This window comes from Zosterops lateralis, assembly GCF_965231275.1.
Source record: "Zosterops lateralis genome assembly, chromosome: 14".
Classification (NCBI taxonomy): domain Eukaryota; kingdom Metazoa; phylum Chordata; class Aves; order Passeriformes; family Zosteropidae; genus Zosterops; species Zosterops lateralis.
In genome coordinates, this window is record NC_139774.1 from 18,538,624 (window position 1) to 18,557,231 (window position 18,608).

Below are 18,608 nucleotides of genomic sequence, written 5' to 3' on the forward strand. Positions count from 1 at the left end.
AGCTACCCAGAGTTTTGTGTTTCGGTTCCTGGGATACTTGGCCAGTCCCAGCTCAGACAATTTTAATCTTTTGGTCCTATGAGTAAAGAATTCAAAGCTGCTCTTTTATTTTATCTTCAGTGTGGTTCACAGCAGGAAGGTCAAAGACATTTAGGTGTCTGGTTAAGTACAGTCATGCCCCTCACTGGCTAGACTATATCTTTAGTGAGAATAATTGTAAGTCATTCTACAGGAAAAGGGAACTAAGACATTTATGATTATAAAAATTCAGGGTGAGCAATGGACATGATGAACAACATAGCTTCAGTCCAGAGGGACTCTGAGAAATGAAAGAACTGGGTCAACAGGTGCCTTATGACATTTAGGAAGAAGAGTCACGTTCTGAAACAGGACACAGTTAAACCCATGCATCTTTCCTGGCTGAGGTCTGAGTGGATGAAAAACAGTCCTGCTGGAAGGACCTGGAAGTTGCCATGGATACCAATAAGATGTGCTTGAATAAAACAACCCACACACCACACTGTATTAGGAAGAACATGGCCAGAGACTGATAGAAGTTATTCATGTCTGCTTAGCAGTGGTGTGGCCACACCTGGACTGTGTGTGCAGTTTCCTGCCCCTGAAGTTCAAGACAGATGTGGAGGAACTAGAGAAGGTCCAGTGGAGGGCTACAAAGATGGCAGCACATGACCTACAAATCGATCATCAGAACCTGGGCTTGTTTTGCTTGGCAAAGAGGAATTTCAGAGACAATCTACTACCACCCTACAGCTACTTAAAGGTGAGCTGCAAAGGCGATAAACCCAAATGGCAGGTGATACAAGAAATGATGATGGCCACAAATTCCATCTTGGGTTGTCCAGGCTGGGTGCTATGAAAAACTTTTTCACTAAGAAGTTGGTGCAGTGATAGAACAGGTTACCTATAGATGTATCACAGTCAATACTGACTAGCACAAAGATATTGGATCAGAGACTCTCTAACTCCCTTTTTGCCAGCTAGTTAAGCTAGTTAACCAATGGTTAGTGTGCTTGGATGACAGAAGCAATTTAAAACATGAGCAGCTCAGAAGAAAAATTATTTTTAAAAGGAAAGCAAAAACACTTTTTCAAGGGAAGAAAGGAGGAGTACCTTAGAACAGTGCTACTCTGTTACCTTAAGTCCAAATTTTTTCGGAGGCAAGAATGTAGACAAAGTACATAGTTTTAATAGTGCATTACACTATATTTTGATTCACAGACATTTAAGTGATGCACTGTGAGCCCATTTTTCTGATCCAGGTATATCCGTGATGGATATTGTCTCTCCTTGTCTCAAGTGAAGTTTAATGAGCAGGACAGTGGATCTGGCAGTGGCAAGACAAACCCAGGCCTTAGGGCTTGTTGCTGTTCAGTGTAGTCAGAAAAACAATGTAACTTCATGGTTTTGGAAGAGTATTTCCCAGTTTGGCTCTCCCACTAAAACTGCCCTGCTTGCTCCCCTGCCGTCCTTCAGTTGGAAGAACAAAAGGCAAAGATCCCAGGTGGAGATAAGAAACAGGAATGAGATAAGGAACAGTAACAGCAACGATATTAATAACAAAAGGTATAAGACAAAGAGATAATTTGCATGGAAAGTCCAACAGTACAGACGGGCTCTTCCCAAACGTGCTTTCCTCCACCAGAAGGAACCCCTTCTCCTCAGACATGAAAGTTCTTTTTTCTGTCCCCAGCAATGATGTGAGGTGGTATCAAATAATATTAGGGTATTAGCCATGCCCACTCATCTGTGACAAAACAAGGACAGGAACCAAACCAAAGATTTTACTTTCCTGTAGGCTGGGAAGGTACTTAGATATTAAAGCAATCAACTTAAAGAACACGGAATAGATTATTTCCCCATTATTTCCATATTAGACCCCAAAGATCAGTGGTCCCATTCTGCTGACACCTTCACTGCCTTTCAGTGCTGTGGAACACAGAACCAGAGCCTGTAGGTTCTTATTATAATCACTGCTGTAAAATTTCTCCTCTTTGCTTGTAAATGAGATGGACATGTGGCAGGGCAGCAGCACAGGGGTGTTTACTTTACATCTTATCAGCAGCATTATGTGCTTTAGATTTGTACCAGGAAAGACTGAGGTACAAGCTGCTCCTACTGAGTCAACAGTATGCCCTGGTGGTCACGAGGGTTAACCATGTCCTGGGGTGCATCAAGCAAAACATTGCCAGCCAGTCAAGGGAGGTGATTGCCCTGCTTTACTCTGCACTGGTACAACCTCACCTTGAGTACTGTGTGCAGTTTTGGGCAGCACAATATTAAGAAGACATTAGGCTACTAGAGACCATCCAAAGGAGGCCACAAGGATGGAGAAAGGATTGGAAAGGAAACTTAAGAGGTCAGGTCAGGTCAGGTCAGGTCAGGCCAGGCCAGGCCACGTCAGGTCACTTGGTTCGATCAGCCTGGAGGAGATTGAGGCCTCGTTGCAGTCTTCAACATTCTCACAAGTGGAAGCAGAGGGGCAGGTGCCAGTCACTCCACTCTCATGACCAAGGACAAGCCTCAAGGCAAAAGCATGGAGCTGAGTTGGGGAGGTTTAGGTTGGGTATCAGGGAAAGGTTTTTCACCCATCTAGTGGTTGAGCACTGGAACAGGCTCCCCAGGACAGTGGTCACAACGCCAAACACCTGTCTGAGCTCAAGAAGTGTTTGGACAATGCTCTCAGGCACATCATGGGATGCTTGGCATGTCCTGCACAGGACCAGGAGTCGGACTTTATGATTGTGATGGGTCTCTTCCAACTGAGCATATTCTATTATTCTATGATTCTGATATGTGGCAGGACTTTGGACCACAGCACAGATAGATGAGGTTTTCTTTATTAATTTTGCCCCTGGCAACAAGGTTTCCAGGATTTCTTTGTCTGTCCTCACAAAAATCCTCTCTTGCCTCCTACCCCTTGTGGTGTTTTAAGCATCCAACAAAGTACTTGCTAGAGCTTCAAAAAGTGCTTGAAGAGCTCTCAGCAAGTGTTGACAGGTGAGGAGGATACCTGTATGCACTCAGGGAGATTTTAACTGAGGTTTTTTATACAGACAGGAAGGTCTGCCGGCATAAATGTAAAGGGAGACTCCCTGGGCCATAGGCAATTGTGCTCCAGAAGACTAGGGCTGTTTGGGTGTTAGAAGGCTTGCCTCTGAGGTTTGGCATGCAAACCAAATGGGTAAAACTACCCTATTTTTTTTAGTAGGTGCATATGATATAAACACTGGATTAATTCTTGACAAACTGTTGGAAACTAGTAGTCTCACTGACTGCCACATGCACCAGATTTTTTTTTTTAACTAGATGCAAATTCACTAATTCATGTTCCTTAGCCTATCCCTTTGTCTCTTTCCACACAGGTGGGGTTCTGCCCCTTCCAGGTTCCTGGTATCAGAGTCACTCTTCATGGTTTTGTCACTATTTTGACCAGTTCATGAAACAATCTGAGATATTTAAGGGTCATCAAACCCAGCAGGCCTTGAAACACATTTTTCTAAGCACTCTATCTTTGCCAAACATTCTTACCTTGCTATTGTTTAACTGCCCGAGTGAGTGTCAGCACAGGCAGGGAGCAGCCAGAACAGCCACAAACCCATGGCTAAAGCCCAAAGAGTAATTTGTTTCCCTCCCCTTGGTGACTGCGGGATCTCCACAGCAATCCCTTAGCAAAGGCACACAATGGGAGGTTAGTGCCAGAGCATCACGGGAGCGTTCCCACCATTTTAGCAAGGGTTATTCCCAGTTTCGTGTTTACAATCCTCAACACGCAGTCATCTATTTTTAACCCACTCCTCCCAACACAGAGTCGCCAGCTGGCGGGTCCAATTATTACGTTGCTTTTTGCCCACCTAACTCTTATCACAGAGCAGGAGGAACGCACACAGACCTGTTAAAACATATCGTGGCATATCTGAATGAAATATGGGAGGTATTGAAGAAAAGGGCCATGTGAGAGTAGATCAATGTATGGACTTCGCATCAGGTACCAGGAACGTCTGTCTAATAAATAGCCTTAATTTGTTTTTCAATACTGTACAGAACTCGCTTACTGATGCCCTGTCGTGATTTATGTAGTAGATTCTCAGGATTAGCGGGTATTGCAGCGCTGACCCACTCCCAGAACCCCGGGACAGGGGCAGGAGACCCGGCTGCAAAGATGGCAAAACAGAAGCAGAACGGACTTGAACAGCTCCTGCTTTCTCTCATGCACAGAGAGTTTTCTAGGAAGACTTGAGGCTACATCCCATTACCCACCTCCCCGCTCTCTGCAATCACCCTCGTGGCCCAGTCCCTGCAGCCCCAGCGTGCCCCAGGCCGGCTGTGCCCCGGGAGTGCCAAAGGAGCCCGGATCGGCCTGGAGCTGCCTGGCCCTGCCCTGCCCAGCCCGGCCCCGCTGGGTCCCGGCTCCTCCACAGGCCCGAGGTGCGCGGACCGGAAGCGGAAGCGCGCGGGTCTCGGCGGCGGCGCTGCCGCTCGCGTGGGCCCGGTGCGCGTTTCCGGTTCCGGCGCAGCGGCGCGGGCGGCCAGTGCCGGGTCCCGGGTCCCTCCGCGGCGCCGAGGGCGGCGCGGCCCCGCCCGGCCCATGGACCGGCACAAAGTCAAGCGGCAGCGGCTGGACCGGATCTGCGAAGGTGAGGCGGGGCGGGCGCCCCTCGGCAGCGGCGGCGGCGGCGGCTCCTGCCCTGTGCCCCGGGGACCCGACGGTGCCGCCGCTGCCCGCGGGCTGAGCGTCCGCCCGGCCGTCGGCGAGCAGGGCCCCGCCGCACCCGGAGGAGCTGCCTGCGGCCTTCGGGAAAGGGCCCGATGCAGTGACTGCCGGAGGCTCTAAGGACGTACAAACTCTGCTCACTTGAGGGGGAAATATTATCTGGGCACGCTGGGGTGGAGGGGGGCCGGGCACGGGGGGTGAGGTGTGGAGGGGCTCTGTCACTTGTTTGAGGAGCCTGAAGTAAGATGGCACGGTGCTGAGCAGATCGCCTCTAATATATTATCATGGATAATAGATGTCTTGTTTTTCTTCATCTAAGTAGTGGCAGAGGTGGTTGTGGGTTTTTTTCCCAGCGTCTTTTCCTTGTGTTGGTTTCTTACTCGTGTATTTTGCTTTGCCTAATCTGTTCCTAAATATTAACAGCAACTTATTGGGCTAGCAGATGAGGATTCCAGAGTTCTTGTCCTTCATGTAACCACTCCTGCTGACTTTCTTAATAGGCATACGGCCTCCAATTGTGAATGGCCCAATGCCAGCACGGCCACTGGTTGCACTCCTGGATGGACGAGATTGCACTGTGGAGATGCCCATCTTGAAGGATGTTGCTACAGTGGCATTTTGTGATGCTCAGTCAACTCAGGAGATCCATGAAAAGGTGGGCAAGGAGATGTGCAAGATTCAGAAGTAGAGCTTTACCTCTTAGGTAACCAAACTAGATACTGATTTGGGCTGATTTTTGTTATAGGTGCTGAATGAGGCAGTAGGAGCTCTGATGTACCACACCATTACCCTTTCTCGTCAGGATCTGGAGAAATTCAAAGCCCTCAGGGTCATTGTGCGTATTGGCAGTGGCTATGACAATGTTGACATCAAATCTGCTGCAGAATTAGGTATGATGACACCATTAGGTGTGTGTTGTGATCAGAACTGGGTGTGAAATGGAGCACTGCCCATGTTTTTGTGCATTATAGCTGAGTGCATTTAAAAACTTCTATATATAAAGATTTGGAGCTGCTCAGTATCAGGTGTCTTTAGGAAGCTGACCAATACAGGGATGGTAGGTGGCTTAAAAGATTCTGTTTTCAGATTGCTCTGCTATAGTTGTTGGTGTCTTTGTTGTTGCTTGGGATTCAAAAACATGAATATGGTGTCTAGGAAACTTTTGGTGAGGTGACTTTGGTCTTTTTGTGACCCCTGAGCAAACTATGTCTGAAAGCTGCCTGTGAATGCTGATGCAGGATAAACTCACTAGAAATGCTTCATGAGTTTTTCTCTTAATTTTGTATATGCAAGGAGGTTCTGATACAAAACTTTATTAGTTACCCCTTTAGAACCCTAAGCATGTGAAAAGTGTCTGGATCAGGTGACAAAAAGGTGCTGTTTATTAAACAGATGGCAGTGAGACTTCTGGACCTTTCAGCCTCCTAGGTGAGATGGATCACTTAAGTACCCTTCCACTTCTTTTTTAAGTTTTACAAGTCTAAGGGATTTGAAAGCTTCCTTAATGCAATGCAGGTCTTGTTAAGCTTAAATCAAATACAGGTATTAGTATATAAAATTGAAAAAGGCAAGCATTGCAATTTTCAGATCTGTAAGAACAGATGAATTGCTAATAAAGGAAGAGTGTGTATTGGACTAGTGCTTGAATTAGGTCAAAAGAGCCTTTTCATTTGGATGATTCAAAAAAATAGTCTCAAGAGTTCCTGTGGAGGTCCTTGGCTTTCATCCAGCCTTTACATATTTGTGCTGAGTTTGGAACCTAACCTAGTCTTACATTTCTCTACATAAGGTCATTTTCTTTGATTCATTCAGATTCAAAGATTTCCCTTTTCTCCCACTGCACACTCATTAATCCAAGGTGAAATGAGTCAAAGTTCTTTCACCATCAGACCATTGCTTGCCACTTTTGCTTTGGAGTGACAGTGTGATGACCCTTACAAGTGGCCAGAGTTGCTTTTTCATGGACAATTAATGGTTGTTTTCATGCTTAGCCTCCTGCTGTATGTTAAGCATGCTTTTAATTAATTCAGAGGTAAGATACTGTTCCTTGTGTGTTCTGAATCTTCAGACCAAAGGGCTGTTGTCCATGTTTTGTGGTTTTTTTACATTTAGGTATGTTAATTTGTGTGTTAACACAAATCTGTGTCTTGCTGTGTGACAGATGGATGCATGGGGCTTGTCCAGAGTTGAATGAGATGGTAATCAGTGAGATTAAGAGAAACTGGGTTTTTCTGTCACCTCTACTCATGTCCTCTGAGTTGTCTTTGTGGCATTATGGCAAAATTGGAAATAATTTGTTAGAGAAAACCAGTCAGATATTAGGATTGTCTGTGGCCATTGCTCTCCTAATGCTCATGGAAAAGCACAGTCTGAGTTTAGCCAAATGTCTCCTGTGACTAGGCTTACAAAACAATGATGCCTTCAGCCATTGCCTAGATTTTATTTCCAGTTTTTAACTAGGTGGTAGACTTTTGAGGTAGAACAGTTGCCTTGGTTTGGTGAGTGACTAGGGTTATGATTGGGTTATGGTAGGAAGAGACCATTTGACCATTTTTCCATCTAATTTTCTTGGCTGATTTGTAGAATGAAGGATAGCAGAAATGAAATGGTATGTTTCCTGCCTCCCCCCTCTTTTTAATTTTTTTTTTTTTTTTTTTTTTTTTTTTTTTTTTTTTTTTTTTTTTTTTGCCATAGACTGCTCAGGACTTACCAGATTTTTGATACTGTGTTCCATCTTTCCCTTTTCTGACAGTAATTTATGCTTCTAGGACTTCAACTCTGTTTACATTACTAATTTACCTGATAGTTGTAGCCATGAGTCCATGAGTTTTATGGTCCTTGTGGTCATGTGTTATTCTAGAGTGGGAGTGCTATGTGTTGTTATTTTTTAGCTTAACTTCAAATGGATTTAGAGAAGCTCCTGGGGCTTCTGTCTGCATTTAATGAGTTAGTTACTTATTGTTGCTCCTGGGGAGGCTGATGCTTGCAGTGAGCATCTGGACTGTGAGGCATGAAGAGCTCAGCCATCTGTCTCAATTCTTCTAGAGTCTGCCTGTTAATTTGTCAGGAGTGTCTGTGGAAGGAATGCATCTTTTTGAATGCAGATCTCTTAAAACAGTCAGTTGCTTGTCTCACTTGTATGGCCCAGTTTTCTCATTTTGGCTTGTTGGTTTGTATGTTTGTTTTTCTGGTAAGTGCATCAATCAAAAAGATATTTTAAGGAATGAATGGTGTTTCCTGCGGGATTGAAAAGATGGCTGGTCACATCTGTGTTGTTGTAGAATGAAGTTCTGAAATGAATCCTGTGTTTCTTGAGTTCTGGAGTACTGAATTATCTTGGAGCATTTGTGCTTAAAGAGCTTTATGTGGGTTTAGAATTGTGATGCTAAAAATCTTATATGACCTCTGTGGCTTTGTAGGCATTGCAGTTTGCAACATCCCCTCCTCCTCAGTAGAGGAGACTGCTGACTCTACCCTCTGCCACATCCTAAACCTCTATCGCCGCGTCACTTGGCTCCATCAGGCTCTGCGGGAAGGGAATCGAGCCTCGAGTGTGGAACAGATTCGGGAGGTGGCTGGAGGTGCTGTGCGTATCCGTGGGGAGACTTTGGGCATCATTGGACTAGGTAAGTGATGGGAATTGTTGGGCTGAGAAGAGAACTGTGAACCTTTTTGGGAAGCTGAGAGTCACATACTGAGAAAAGTGATAATTCTACAACTGTTCTTTGTGAAACACACAAACTCCTAAGGAATGCTAATACCTTGTTCTGGATATCTTCAAGAGTTGGGTATATGTTAGGGGATTGGGTATTCTTTTTTTTATTTCAAATGGTTAGAAGAATTGGAACATTCATACAGCTCTTCTGGGTGACTGTTTCCCTCTGTGCTAGGCTCTGTATCAGTAGCGAAGCTGCATGAAAGGTAGCTACCAATTCATTCTCCAAGTTCTTGTAGCCAGATTATTATCTCTGACTCAGAGTTTAGATTTGGTTTGAAAACAGAACTGCTTCTTGACTAAACTCTGGCTATTGCATGGGGAAGAACTAGAATTAGCTACGTAGGAGCAGCATTGAATAGCCTCCTCTGGATCCCTATGGCAATCCTAGGGGTTTCCAGGGCTGCAATATCTTGGGCCCTGGCAGTAAACTTCAGTGTAAGCTCCCAGTCTATCCCTGTATCTTGTCTTTAAAGTTTGTTTTACCTTTCTTTGATGATTGTGGGTTTTCTTTTGTGAAGGCCGAGTTGGACAGGCAGTGGCTCTGCGAGCCAAGTCCTTTGGCTTCAACGTGATTTTCTATGATCCCTATCTGCCGGATGGAGTGGAGCGATCCTTGGGTTTACAGCGAGTAGGAACCCTGCAGGATCTACTAATGCACAGCGATTGCATCACATTGCACTGCAGCCTGAATGAACATAACCATCACCTCATCAATGACTTCACTATTAAACAGGTGCAGCAGGAGCTTGATTTTCCCCACAGAGCACTGTGGAAATGAATGCAAACCAAAACTGCTGCTTTCACAGAGGCTGAGAGCGTGTGAATCCTGCTGCCTTTGGAGGCTGGGCGCGTGTGGAGCCGGGTGCCTGTGCTTTGTGCCATATATAATTTTATGTTAAGAGTAGAGTAGGATTGGCTCTTCCCGCAAAATAGTTTCCTTTATAAAGAATATTTTAAGTGATTCTGTAATTTCAAATTATCTTTAAAATAATTTACTGCGCTGTTTAGAGCTAGATGTTGTGTGGCTGGGACTGTGTATGTTGTTCTACACAGCACGGCCAAAGCCTCTGCCAAGCCCACTGCAAAGCCAGTTTCGGGCTAAACTCCACAAGTCTATGAATGCTTTCCAGTGCTTTTATGAGAGACATTTGGACATTGTAGTCCAGTTTTGTAGGGCTGGATACTGGATTCATGATTGCTGTCCTCTTTTTTTTTTTTTTTTTTTTTTTTTTTTTTTAATATAGTATGATGAATATGGAGTGCAGAACTTGAGAGTTCCACTTTTGCCCTTGTTTTCTTGTGGTTTTGTTTGTTGGCTTTTAAAACAAATTTCTCAAGCATTGCTTGCAGGCATTTCCCCTGTGGTAAGCTTTGCAGTGAAAGCACTCCTAGTTCTTCCAGGCCTCATCTAATCACTGCAGACTCCTGCTCATTTCCAGTAGACTTCCCGAGATTCGCTTTGCTTTCATGAAAACTCTCATTCTCAGTGCATGTACTGTTTTTCTTCTTCCAGATGCGTCAGGGCTGCTTCTTAGTGAACACCGCCCGGGGAGGGCTGGTAGATGAGAAGGCCTTAGCACAAGCCTTGAAAGAGGGGAGAATCAGAGGAACAGCATTGGATGTGCATGAGTCTGAGCCTTTCAGGTAATGTGGAACCTGCATGCCTGCTGCTATCTAGTGGTTCACCTGAACTGGATGGTTCTTTTGGTGGTTTGGTGTGAGGTTGTTTTTTGTTTAGTTTGTTTTGTGGGGATTTTTGGGGGGTTGTGGGTTTTTTTTTTTCTTGTTTTGTTTTGCTTTTTATTGTTATTTGGGTTACAGTGATGCCCAAAAGGACAGATGGAGTTACCAGTTCTGGAAAAAAACCTTCTTCTTCCCCCCAGTTTTGCTCAGGGGCCGTTAAAAGACGCACCCAATGTTATCTGCACCCCTCACACTGCCTGGTACAGTGAACAGGCTTCCATTGAGTCCAGAGAAGATGCAGCTAAAGAGATCCGCAGAGCTATTACAGGTAACGAAGAAGACTTGCAGCTGCTGCTGAATTAGGGGGTTTTTGTTAGTTCATGGGAAGGATTATGCTGATTGTTCTGAAAACTTACACTCGTTTACTGGTTTCTGGAACTGGAGTGTAAGTTGATTATTGTATCTTTGCCTTCTGAGAATTCTTGTACATAATGCCAGAGTGGCTCCCCTTGGGAAAGCCTCTTTACTTACATCTTCCAAATCCTCTGCAGTAATTCCTTTGACAGCTCTACTGTATGAGTTTTTCCTTGAGTAGTACATTTTGTCTCTTGAAAAAAGGTGAGGCTTGGCAGTTGCAGTTTGTGGCAATAATTTTCTCATGATCATGGAAGTGGGAAGAAAAGGTCAGTTTCTTGCTGTCCCCAGACACCAGATGCATAGAGGAGAGTCTCCTGTATCCAGTGTTACTCTGTGGAGGTGGATGGGAAGATTTTGCACTTTTCCTTTCTACTTTAAATGCTGCAGGGAACAAATCTCTCCTACTTGTTTTCTGGGTTTTTTGTAATTTTTGGTGCCCTTGCAGGTCACATACCTGATGCTTTGAGAAACTGTGTTAATAAGGAGTACTTGCTGTTAGCAGCTCAGTGGTCCAATATTGATCCTGCAACTGTCCACCCAGAACTCAATGGAGCTGCAGCTTACAGGTGAGATATGTAGGTTATCCGAATATATCTTACTGCTGAAGTAGGCCAAGGGTTTGAGAACTGCTTGTACCTGCAAATGGGTATGTCTTTGTTCCTCTATACTCTATATGAGTTCTTTCCCAAAACTTAACAGCAGCACTTCTAAAGCTGTATTCAGCATGTACTTGGTCATGTTTAGTTCCAGCCACATACCAGTCAGTATTTCCAAATTCTTGGAAGACACGCCCAAGAGACACCTTAATATAAGAAAGGCTGCTGAATATCCCAAAAAAGGACTGGAACTCTAGATTAGAAGTTGTGCATATCATTAGGGCTATATAAATAAACAAAGCACAGTTCTTACATGTAGCCTAGAAATGGACCATTACTGAGACATTTTCCAGTGGATTTGTTCAGTATCTGAGTTTATCTGTTACAACCCGGCTAAGTGATTATGGGCAGGTTGCTTCCCTTCTGTTTGTCTCCCATCTGCAAAGTAGGAAATATATTTTCTTTCCTTCCATGAGACATCTACAGAAGCTAAGATGTATTTATGGAGAGGGCATAGGGAAGCAGAATGGAAGTGATGGATGAATAGTTCATTTGCAATTCACGACTGTCACTCTCCTATTTTTCATCTTGCATCTAGCTGTTTTCTTAGTTCAGATTCTTATTTTTTCTGTCTTGGAGTCCAGTGAAGGATAAGTGCAGCTTACACCCCTCCTGCTGATGGGAAAGGAATTTCTCGTTCTCCATGTGCTGTCATAGAGTGCTTCACAATATTTTCAACTGGTGATAAGTTTTCTATCTGTTTTCAAATGCTTAGTATGTGCCCTTGGACTGTCTGTGTTTGTCTGCAAACGGATGTCATTTGGCATTAGGATACCACTGCTACTCTTCAGCTCTGGAGACTTGCTGTTTCCTATCTCAGGGCATTTCTGTTAGAAACAGGAATTTGTTTTCAGCACATCTGAGGGCTTGGCCCCTTTTCCTTTAAATAATTCTGTTGGACAAGCTTGTAATTTCTATGTTTTTGTTGGTTTTAGGTTTCCTCCAGGAGTAGTGGGAGTACCCAACCCTGGGCTACCAGAAACACCAGTAGTGGAAGGGATTGTAGCTCATGGGATCCCTCCTGTTTCTCACCCTGCACCACGTACCCCTTCCCCAGGAGAGACAAGCAAACTGGATGCAGACAGAGAGATTCCTGCTGACCAATAGCAGCGTGTTTCTCTCCTCTCCTTTGACAGCAGAAAAAAGTAGGAGGGCATCTCCTCCTAGGACCTTCTTTAACACCCTACAGACACTGTTTCCTGTTCACGTGGGACAGGAGAATGCATTTCATTGCCGACAGACTTTAGCTCTTTCCTTTATTTTGTAATCTTTTAGTTTAATTTCTTAATGAATCTTTCTCCTTCTCTGGGGCATGGCAAAAATTACCTTGCCTCCCTTGGCTTAATGAATCAGTTCTCCCATGTATCTGCTTCAGTTGTCTGTGACAGGGAACTGTCTTTGTGTGCTTGAAAATCGAAGTGAAGCCACCTGATCAGGGATGATCCTCGGTATTCTGAACTTAAGTGCACACTTTTCAGTTGTAACTTGTAGCTTAAATTTAATTTGGCTGAACCTCTTAAGAGTAGCCGTGGGGAGTATTAGAAAAAATATTAGTGAATTGGAGAAGTTGTGACTATTGTCTTCATTATGCCCCTTATAAAAGGCAGCCAAGCTAAGCTCTGTGTGTTACTTTGCTTGTTTTAATTAACATTTCCTGTGAGAACAGGCATAGCGCAGGCACTGTTAGTTCTTGACCATACCAAGTTTTCTCTATGCAGTTCTAGGACTGAAGTTAAAAGTAACAGTGTCAAACCAGCCTTTTAAATAGTTCGGAAGGGATTAAAATTCAATCAAATGTATTTTGGTGGCCACCATGTTTGTGAGGCTTCAGAATTGTTCACCCTGGAGTCTGACTTGAAGAAGGTAAAAAAATGGAGAAATAGGAAAAGCATGCACTGAGAGACAGCGAGTAGCAATAATGTGCAGTTGCTGGTTCCTCACACACAAGTACCTCGTAGTCTATGGCAGTGTTTATTCACAAGGGATTCATCAGACTAGAATTCTAAGCTTTAAGATACTGATTTTTTTTTTCTTTTTGCATCATTGCATCAGCTAGAAGTAACATCCCACTTATCTGTTCTGGTGGAGAAGGCAGCTTTTAACAGTCAGGAAAAAGTTTTTCACCCAGAAGGTGGCTGAGCACTGGAATAGACTCCCCAGGGAGGCTGGCACAGCACCAAGCCCATCTGAGTTCAAGAAGTTTTTGGACAATGCTTTCGGGTACATGTTGGGATTCTTGGGGTGTCCTGTGCAAGGCCAGGAGTTGAACTCCATGATCCTGATGGGTCCCTTCCAACTCAGCATATTCTATGATTCTATGATATACTGCATCTCTATGGCAGGGCAGGGCAGCAGGGCAATGCGAGACAGCAGTTTGTTTTACATGAATAGGCTTTGTGAAACTAAAAAGAGAATTGATACTATCAGTTTTTCACCTGAAGCCAAGGCGGGATTGTTGCTGGCAAGTCTTCTCCATTTCACAAATGATTGAATATGAATCTCTTCTTTGAGGGGTGTGGAGTCTTCAGCAAAAGAGGTTCCACAGGAGAAGACTTTAATTACATGTCTTCCTTTAATTTCATCTTGTTACACTTCAGTTACAGCCTTTCCCTGCACAAGATGTAACAATACCTGATGGATTTGTTCATGTTGTTTGGATATATTAAAGTAGGTGCTACATGGGAGGCATACCCTACTGTTGTGGGTTTCTCTACCTCCCTTGATTATTCTCTGTTGTGTGTCTGTGACTGGAAGCTGAACAGTTGGGAACAGACTGGAAAAACAACTTTAAGTATGGACAAAATCCTCTGTTTAGGCTGTTTCGTTTAGGAAGGTAGGGAAAGCTTTCAGAATAACTGAGTTCTCAAATTTCTTTTCCTGCTTTAAAATTCTTCTCCAATACTGCCTTCTCTATAGTGGCTTACTACTAATATGGTGATTCATTCCTTTCTCCTCCCCTTCTCCACTCCCCCCAGCAATTCAAGAAAGGAAAATAGTCAAGAAGTAAACTTCAGGTGTTTTTTTACAAATTTTACACTTTAGCTGTTAAATATTAGCAAGATAATACTAGTTTTATAGTGCTGAGTGTCTTTTTTTGATAAGGTATTTGTCTCAGTGAAGATTCTTGGCTTCTGTGTTTTTTGTGGATGATTCTGATTCTACTTCAAATTCATATACCTCCTTGGCTGCTCAGGTTTAGCAGATCAGACTGAGACTGGTGGTAGGCATGAGTTACAGGAGAACTTTTTCTGAACAAAGCCTAGAGCTCAGAAACCCATTGATTGCAGATGTACCTAAAATAACCATCAGCACTTTCCTGAATTATCTAATATCTAGGAAATTCAGATTTCACAAGCTGCTGGCTCAGAAAGATCTTCTGACAGGCAGGTGTGGAAAAGTTTTCAGAGAGCTCATCTTCTATTACCACATTAGGGAAGCAGTCTGTCAATAACTACTCTTTATTTGCTGCTGAAAATTCCTGCCCTGCTTAGGGGTTGAGGTCTTGAGATTATTTTGTGGTAAGGGGCTTCTAGTTACAAGCTTTGAGGATCAGAGTACATTGACCTTGTCTTTTCTAGAACACAATGCAAGATAGATTTATTTTTTTAGAAGAGGCAAATTATTTTTTTTTCTTCTTAACTGCAAGTATCTCTATAGACAGTCAAATAACTGAGCAGAGGAATAGTAGAAAGATTTCATTTGGGGGAAACTTGAGTTTCCCCGTTCATATTTTTGGTGACTAGTGACTAGTAAACATAGGAATTAAATGATTGATGATGTAATAAATATTTCCAGTTATGGGTACCAAGGAGTTGAAGCTGACAGCATTGATAGTGGCTCCGTTCTATCCAACACCATGTAGGCTTGTTACTGGATATGACAGTAATTTTCCCCTTGATTAAAGCCACAGCAGAAAATGTTGAGGTAAAAATGAACACAGCCCTGATCTTGTCCTCAAAGAAGGACCTTGCATTTATAGGATTACTGTGTCGGTGTGCCGTTTGTACCTCTGCTGACAGTCTCAACCTATTATCACCAGACAAAGGCTGTTCTGAATGGATAGCTCAAAAGAAAAATTTACCAGTACTAAAGCATCTTGAGGTCTTCTTTCTCTGAGTGCCAAGTGCTTTGTTAGCACTCTGTTGTGTGATACACTGAACTTGCAGCTCCCCCTCCCAAGCTTAGTGCAGTATACAGAAGTGGAATGACTTTTTTTTTAATGCCTTCCTTCAGAACTAGTGCAGAGCTTTAATCCCAAAGAACAGAAGTCTCCCAGGGTGAGGCAGGAGTTCCCTAGCCGCACTAATCTGCTTACAGGAGGTGCTTACACTATCCCAAGGTACATTCTGTTTGTCAGGGTCACTGCTGCTGACCAGCCTTTTTTATAGAGGACTCAGAGTTTCAGAAATATATTTTTGTAGACAATTATTAAACTGTGAAACATTGAAATAAAGCATGTAAACAAAAACTTACAGCACTGTCCTCTGTACAGATGTTTTCCTCACTTCAGTTCTCTCCTGGCTCACTAGAAAATGTTTGATTACTTCTTGGATATATTTTAATAAAGTTCTCCAAAGAACATGGCTGCTGTCTATGGAAGGGGTAGCCTCAGATACGCTATTGAAAGGGAGGGTTGAAAACCTGTACAGGTGAGTACATCAGTCCCACTTTTCTCAAATTATGTAAATTCCACAAAATCGGTCCCTGGATCGGCCATTCTGGCAAATTACTTTCTTCGTTTGCTGTAGCATTGACCATCAGCCAAGGCTGTGCAGGTGGCAGTCTGGAGAAGAAGCCATCTTCAGTGCTTAAGGGACACCTTTGGATGTACATTGGTGGTTTCTTATCTGATTTCTCACAAGCTGAAATTGTGATGCCTGGTTTTGCAGCCATTTAAGTATGTAGTTTAACAGCAGTAGCTGTCCTTACTCTTTCACAGTAAAATAGTATTTGAAATTAACACACACCTCATGAAACTTATTTTTCTAACTTTTAATAGAGGTTGTGGCAACAGAATTAGCATAGAAAAGTTGTTAATGAATTTAGTTGATGCTTTATGGCTTATGGGGTCTGGGTCTATCATTAATGACACTGAGGAAACCCCTAGTATTGGTGTATTGTATCACTGTTGGCCCACCTGGGGCTGTGTGCCATTGGAATATCCAGCACCACGCTTGGGAGACGGGAAATGTTCATCTGCTTTATCACAGCAGGGGGAGTCAGAGCTGCTGGAACGGGAAGGGGCAAGGGAGCACATGGAATCTTTGACATGGTGGTACTGTTTCTGGTGCACAGCTGATGATCTTTCTGTTTCAGTAAAGAAATTTAAGACCTGAGGGCAAAGACTGGTCTTCAAAGAATGTAGTTCTGATCTTGGATTTACCACGGCACTCAGATGCAAGATACAATGCTTCTGGTACCATTCAGTAATGTTTAATGTAGGTATTATACTTAAAAGAAACGGGAGAGGAGTTAGTAAATCAAAACTCAGAGATGCCGTACAGCACAGGAGGAGAGCACTGGTACTGGTGCTGCTGATCTCTCCAGTTTTATGTGGTTGTTCAGCTGGTGTTGGGCATTGCCATACCCGTGTTCCAGTCAATACATTGCATCCCTCTAACTAGAAAGTAACAAAGAGGAAATGTCATCTGCTTAAAACAACCGGACACAATCATTTGAATAAATGGAAGTGAAAACAAGCAACTTGCCTTTGCTGTTGCTGGTTCAGTGTCACATGGGACTGTACCAGAGTGAATAAACAATATATGCAAGAAAACAGCCTACTTCCACAAGAGTATTCTTGTGCTGGTATGGAGTATAGTATCTGCTCCTTATTCTAGTTCATATCACTGCTACTGTGCCTTTACTGCACAGGCAGAAACAGATATAAAATCGCCTGTCATTTTTCTAACTGTAGGATGCTTATTATTTTGTGGTTCATGTTGAAAAGGGGCAGTTTTGGGACATTGTGCTATGCTACATGATAATTGTTCAGATGTATTAGCTAATGACATGACAGCTTAATTCATTCACATATTGATTTTGTATCTTAATTACTTCCTAAATGCACCCCCTTTCCAAATCTGTCTCACTGGCACGCGAAGCCCCCGCCGGTCTCTGGGGCCGGCAGCAGTTCCTCGTGCTATCTGTGGGATCCAGCCCGAGACGCGGGCACTGGTTCTTCTGTGTGTGTGTTTACCTCGAAATTTAGCTTAAAACTCCTTGATTTCTGCGGTAACTCCAGGTCTTGAACTTGGCGGTCGTGAGCGATTCTGCCTAGGCCGTGCCCCTGCCGCCGACCGACCCCCCTGCCCCGCCGCGAGGCCCGTCCCTCCCTCCGCCCGCCCGTGTCCAGCCCGTCCCGTCCCGTCCCGTCCCGTCCCGTCCCGTCCCGTCCCCTCCCCTCCCCTCCGGCCCCTCCGTCCCCTCCGGTCCGGCCCGTCCCTCTCTCCGGTCCCTCAGCCGGGCCCGCCCGTCCCGCGCGGGGCCTTGTGGGGCCGGGTCGCTCGCGCGGTGCACGCCGGGACGGCGGCGGGCGGCGCTCGGGCCCAGCGCGGGGCAGGAGCCTCTCGGTGCCTCGGGCGGCGGCGGCTGCGGCCGGAGCGCTCGGGCGGCGGCTTTGCCCGGCGGGGATGGCGGATGCGGCGGCCTCTCCCGTGGGAAAGCGGCTTCTGCTGCTGCTGGCGGCGGGGCCGGGCGAGGGCGAGACGGCGGGGTCGGAGCCGGGGCCTGCGCTGCCCGCACGGGCCTGGCGGAGCGGCACCGTGAGGGCCATGAGCGGAGCGGTGCCCCAGGACCTGGCGGTGAGGCCCGGGGCGGGAGCGGGGCACAGTGCCGTGGACGGGGCCGGGGGTCGAGCCTCCTGCGAGGGCCGGGCTGGACTAGGGGCGGGAGCGGTGCCGAACTGTGCCGGCGGCCCGAGAACTCCCGCGGCGCCGGGCCCGGACGCGCTCCGGGGCTGGAACCGGCGGGCCCGGCCTGCGACGGGCGCAACGACCGGGCAGGTGTGTGAGGGGTCCGGCACCGCCGGTGCGGTGGTCGGAAGTAGCATACATGTGAAACAAATACGTCTGGGGAATTTCTGGTGCTGGTGCATCTGTATGTATATAACCTCAGAGTGTTTTTTTGGGGGAGGGATTTGGGTTTTGTTTTTTCGCCGGGAAGATATTAAACAGTCTCGATCAACGTGAATTATATTTGAAAAATATATATTGAGGGCTGGGTTTTGAGTGAGGCTTGTCCATTTGATTTTGTCTCAGATTTTGTTTTCAGTTGTAGGAATATGAGCTTTATGTAATGTACAGAAGCACTCTTTGGCATTTGTCTGGTTTATTTCTAGTATACCTCAGTGAAACGCTTGGGTGGAGATCCTAAAAAGAGCTCTTGAATTGTATTGGTGGAG

General features: G+C 45.0%; 2 protein-coding genes across 3 annotated transcripts in view; both read left to right on the top strand.

Moving 5' to 3' along the window:
• The first annotated feature begins 4,562 nt into the window (after positions 1 to 4,562).
• Positions 4,563 to 15,777, top strand: LOC310915166 (C-terminal-binding protein 2-like). Its single transcript, XM_083871839.1, has 9 exons — positions 4,563 to 4,655; positions 5,233 to 5,387; positions 5,478 to 5,622; positions 8,152 to 8,358; positions 8,969 to 9,183; positions 9,964 to 10,094; positions 10,334 to 10,461; positions 10,996 to 11,116; positions 12,142 to 15,777. Exons 1-9 carry the CDS (start codon positions 4,607 to 4,609, stop codon positions 12,311 to 12,313), a joined length of 1,323 nt encoding a protein of 440 aa, XP_083727965.1. The 5' UTR covers positions 4,563 to 4,606; the 3' UTR covers positions 12,314 to 15,777.
• A 2,061-nt stretch (positions 15,778 to 17,838) lies between these two features.
• KDM3B (lysine demethylase 3B) overlaps positions 17,839 to 18,608 on the top strand; it is a gene marked incomplete at its 5' end in the record, with an annotated part of 42,469 nt that continues 41,699 nt past the window's right edge. For both annotated transcript variants that reach the window (XM_083871840.1, XM_083871841.1), the window contains one exon: positions 17,839 to 18,009. In XM_083871840.1, the coding sequence (XP_083727966.1) occupies positions 17,839 to 18,009 (171 nt within the window). The remainder of the gene's footprint in view (positions 18,010 to 18,608) is intronic.

What these genes read in the sequence shown, in the direction of transcription:
- LOC310915166 (XM_083871839.1), top strand. Translation starts at nt 4,607, where the DNA reads ATGGACCGGCACAAAGTCAAGCGGCAGCGGCTGGACCGGATCTGCGAA. An exon ending in GATCCGCAGAGCTATTACAG is followed by an intron (nt 10,462 to 10,995) that starts GTAACGAAGAAG and finishes GTGCCCTTGCAG; the next exon opens with GTCACATACCTGATGCTTTG. An exon ending in AATGGAGCTGCAGCTTACAG is followed by an intron (nt 11,117 to 12,141) that starts GTGAGATATGTA and finishes TGTTGGTTTTAG; the next exon opens with GTTTCCTCCAGGAGTAGTGG.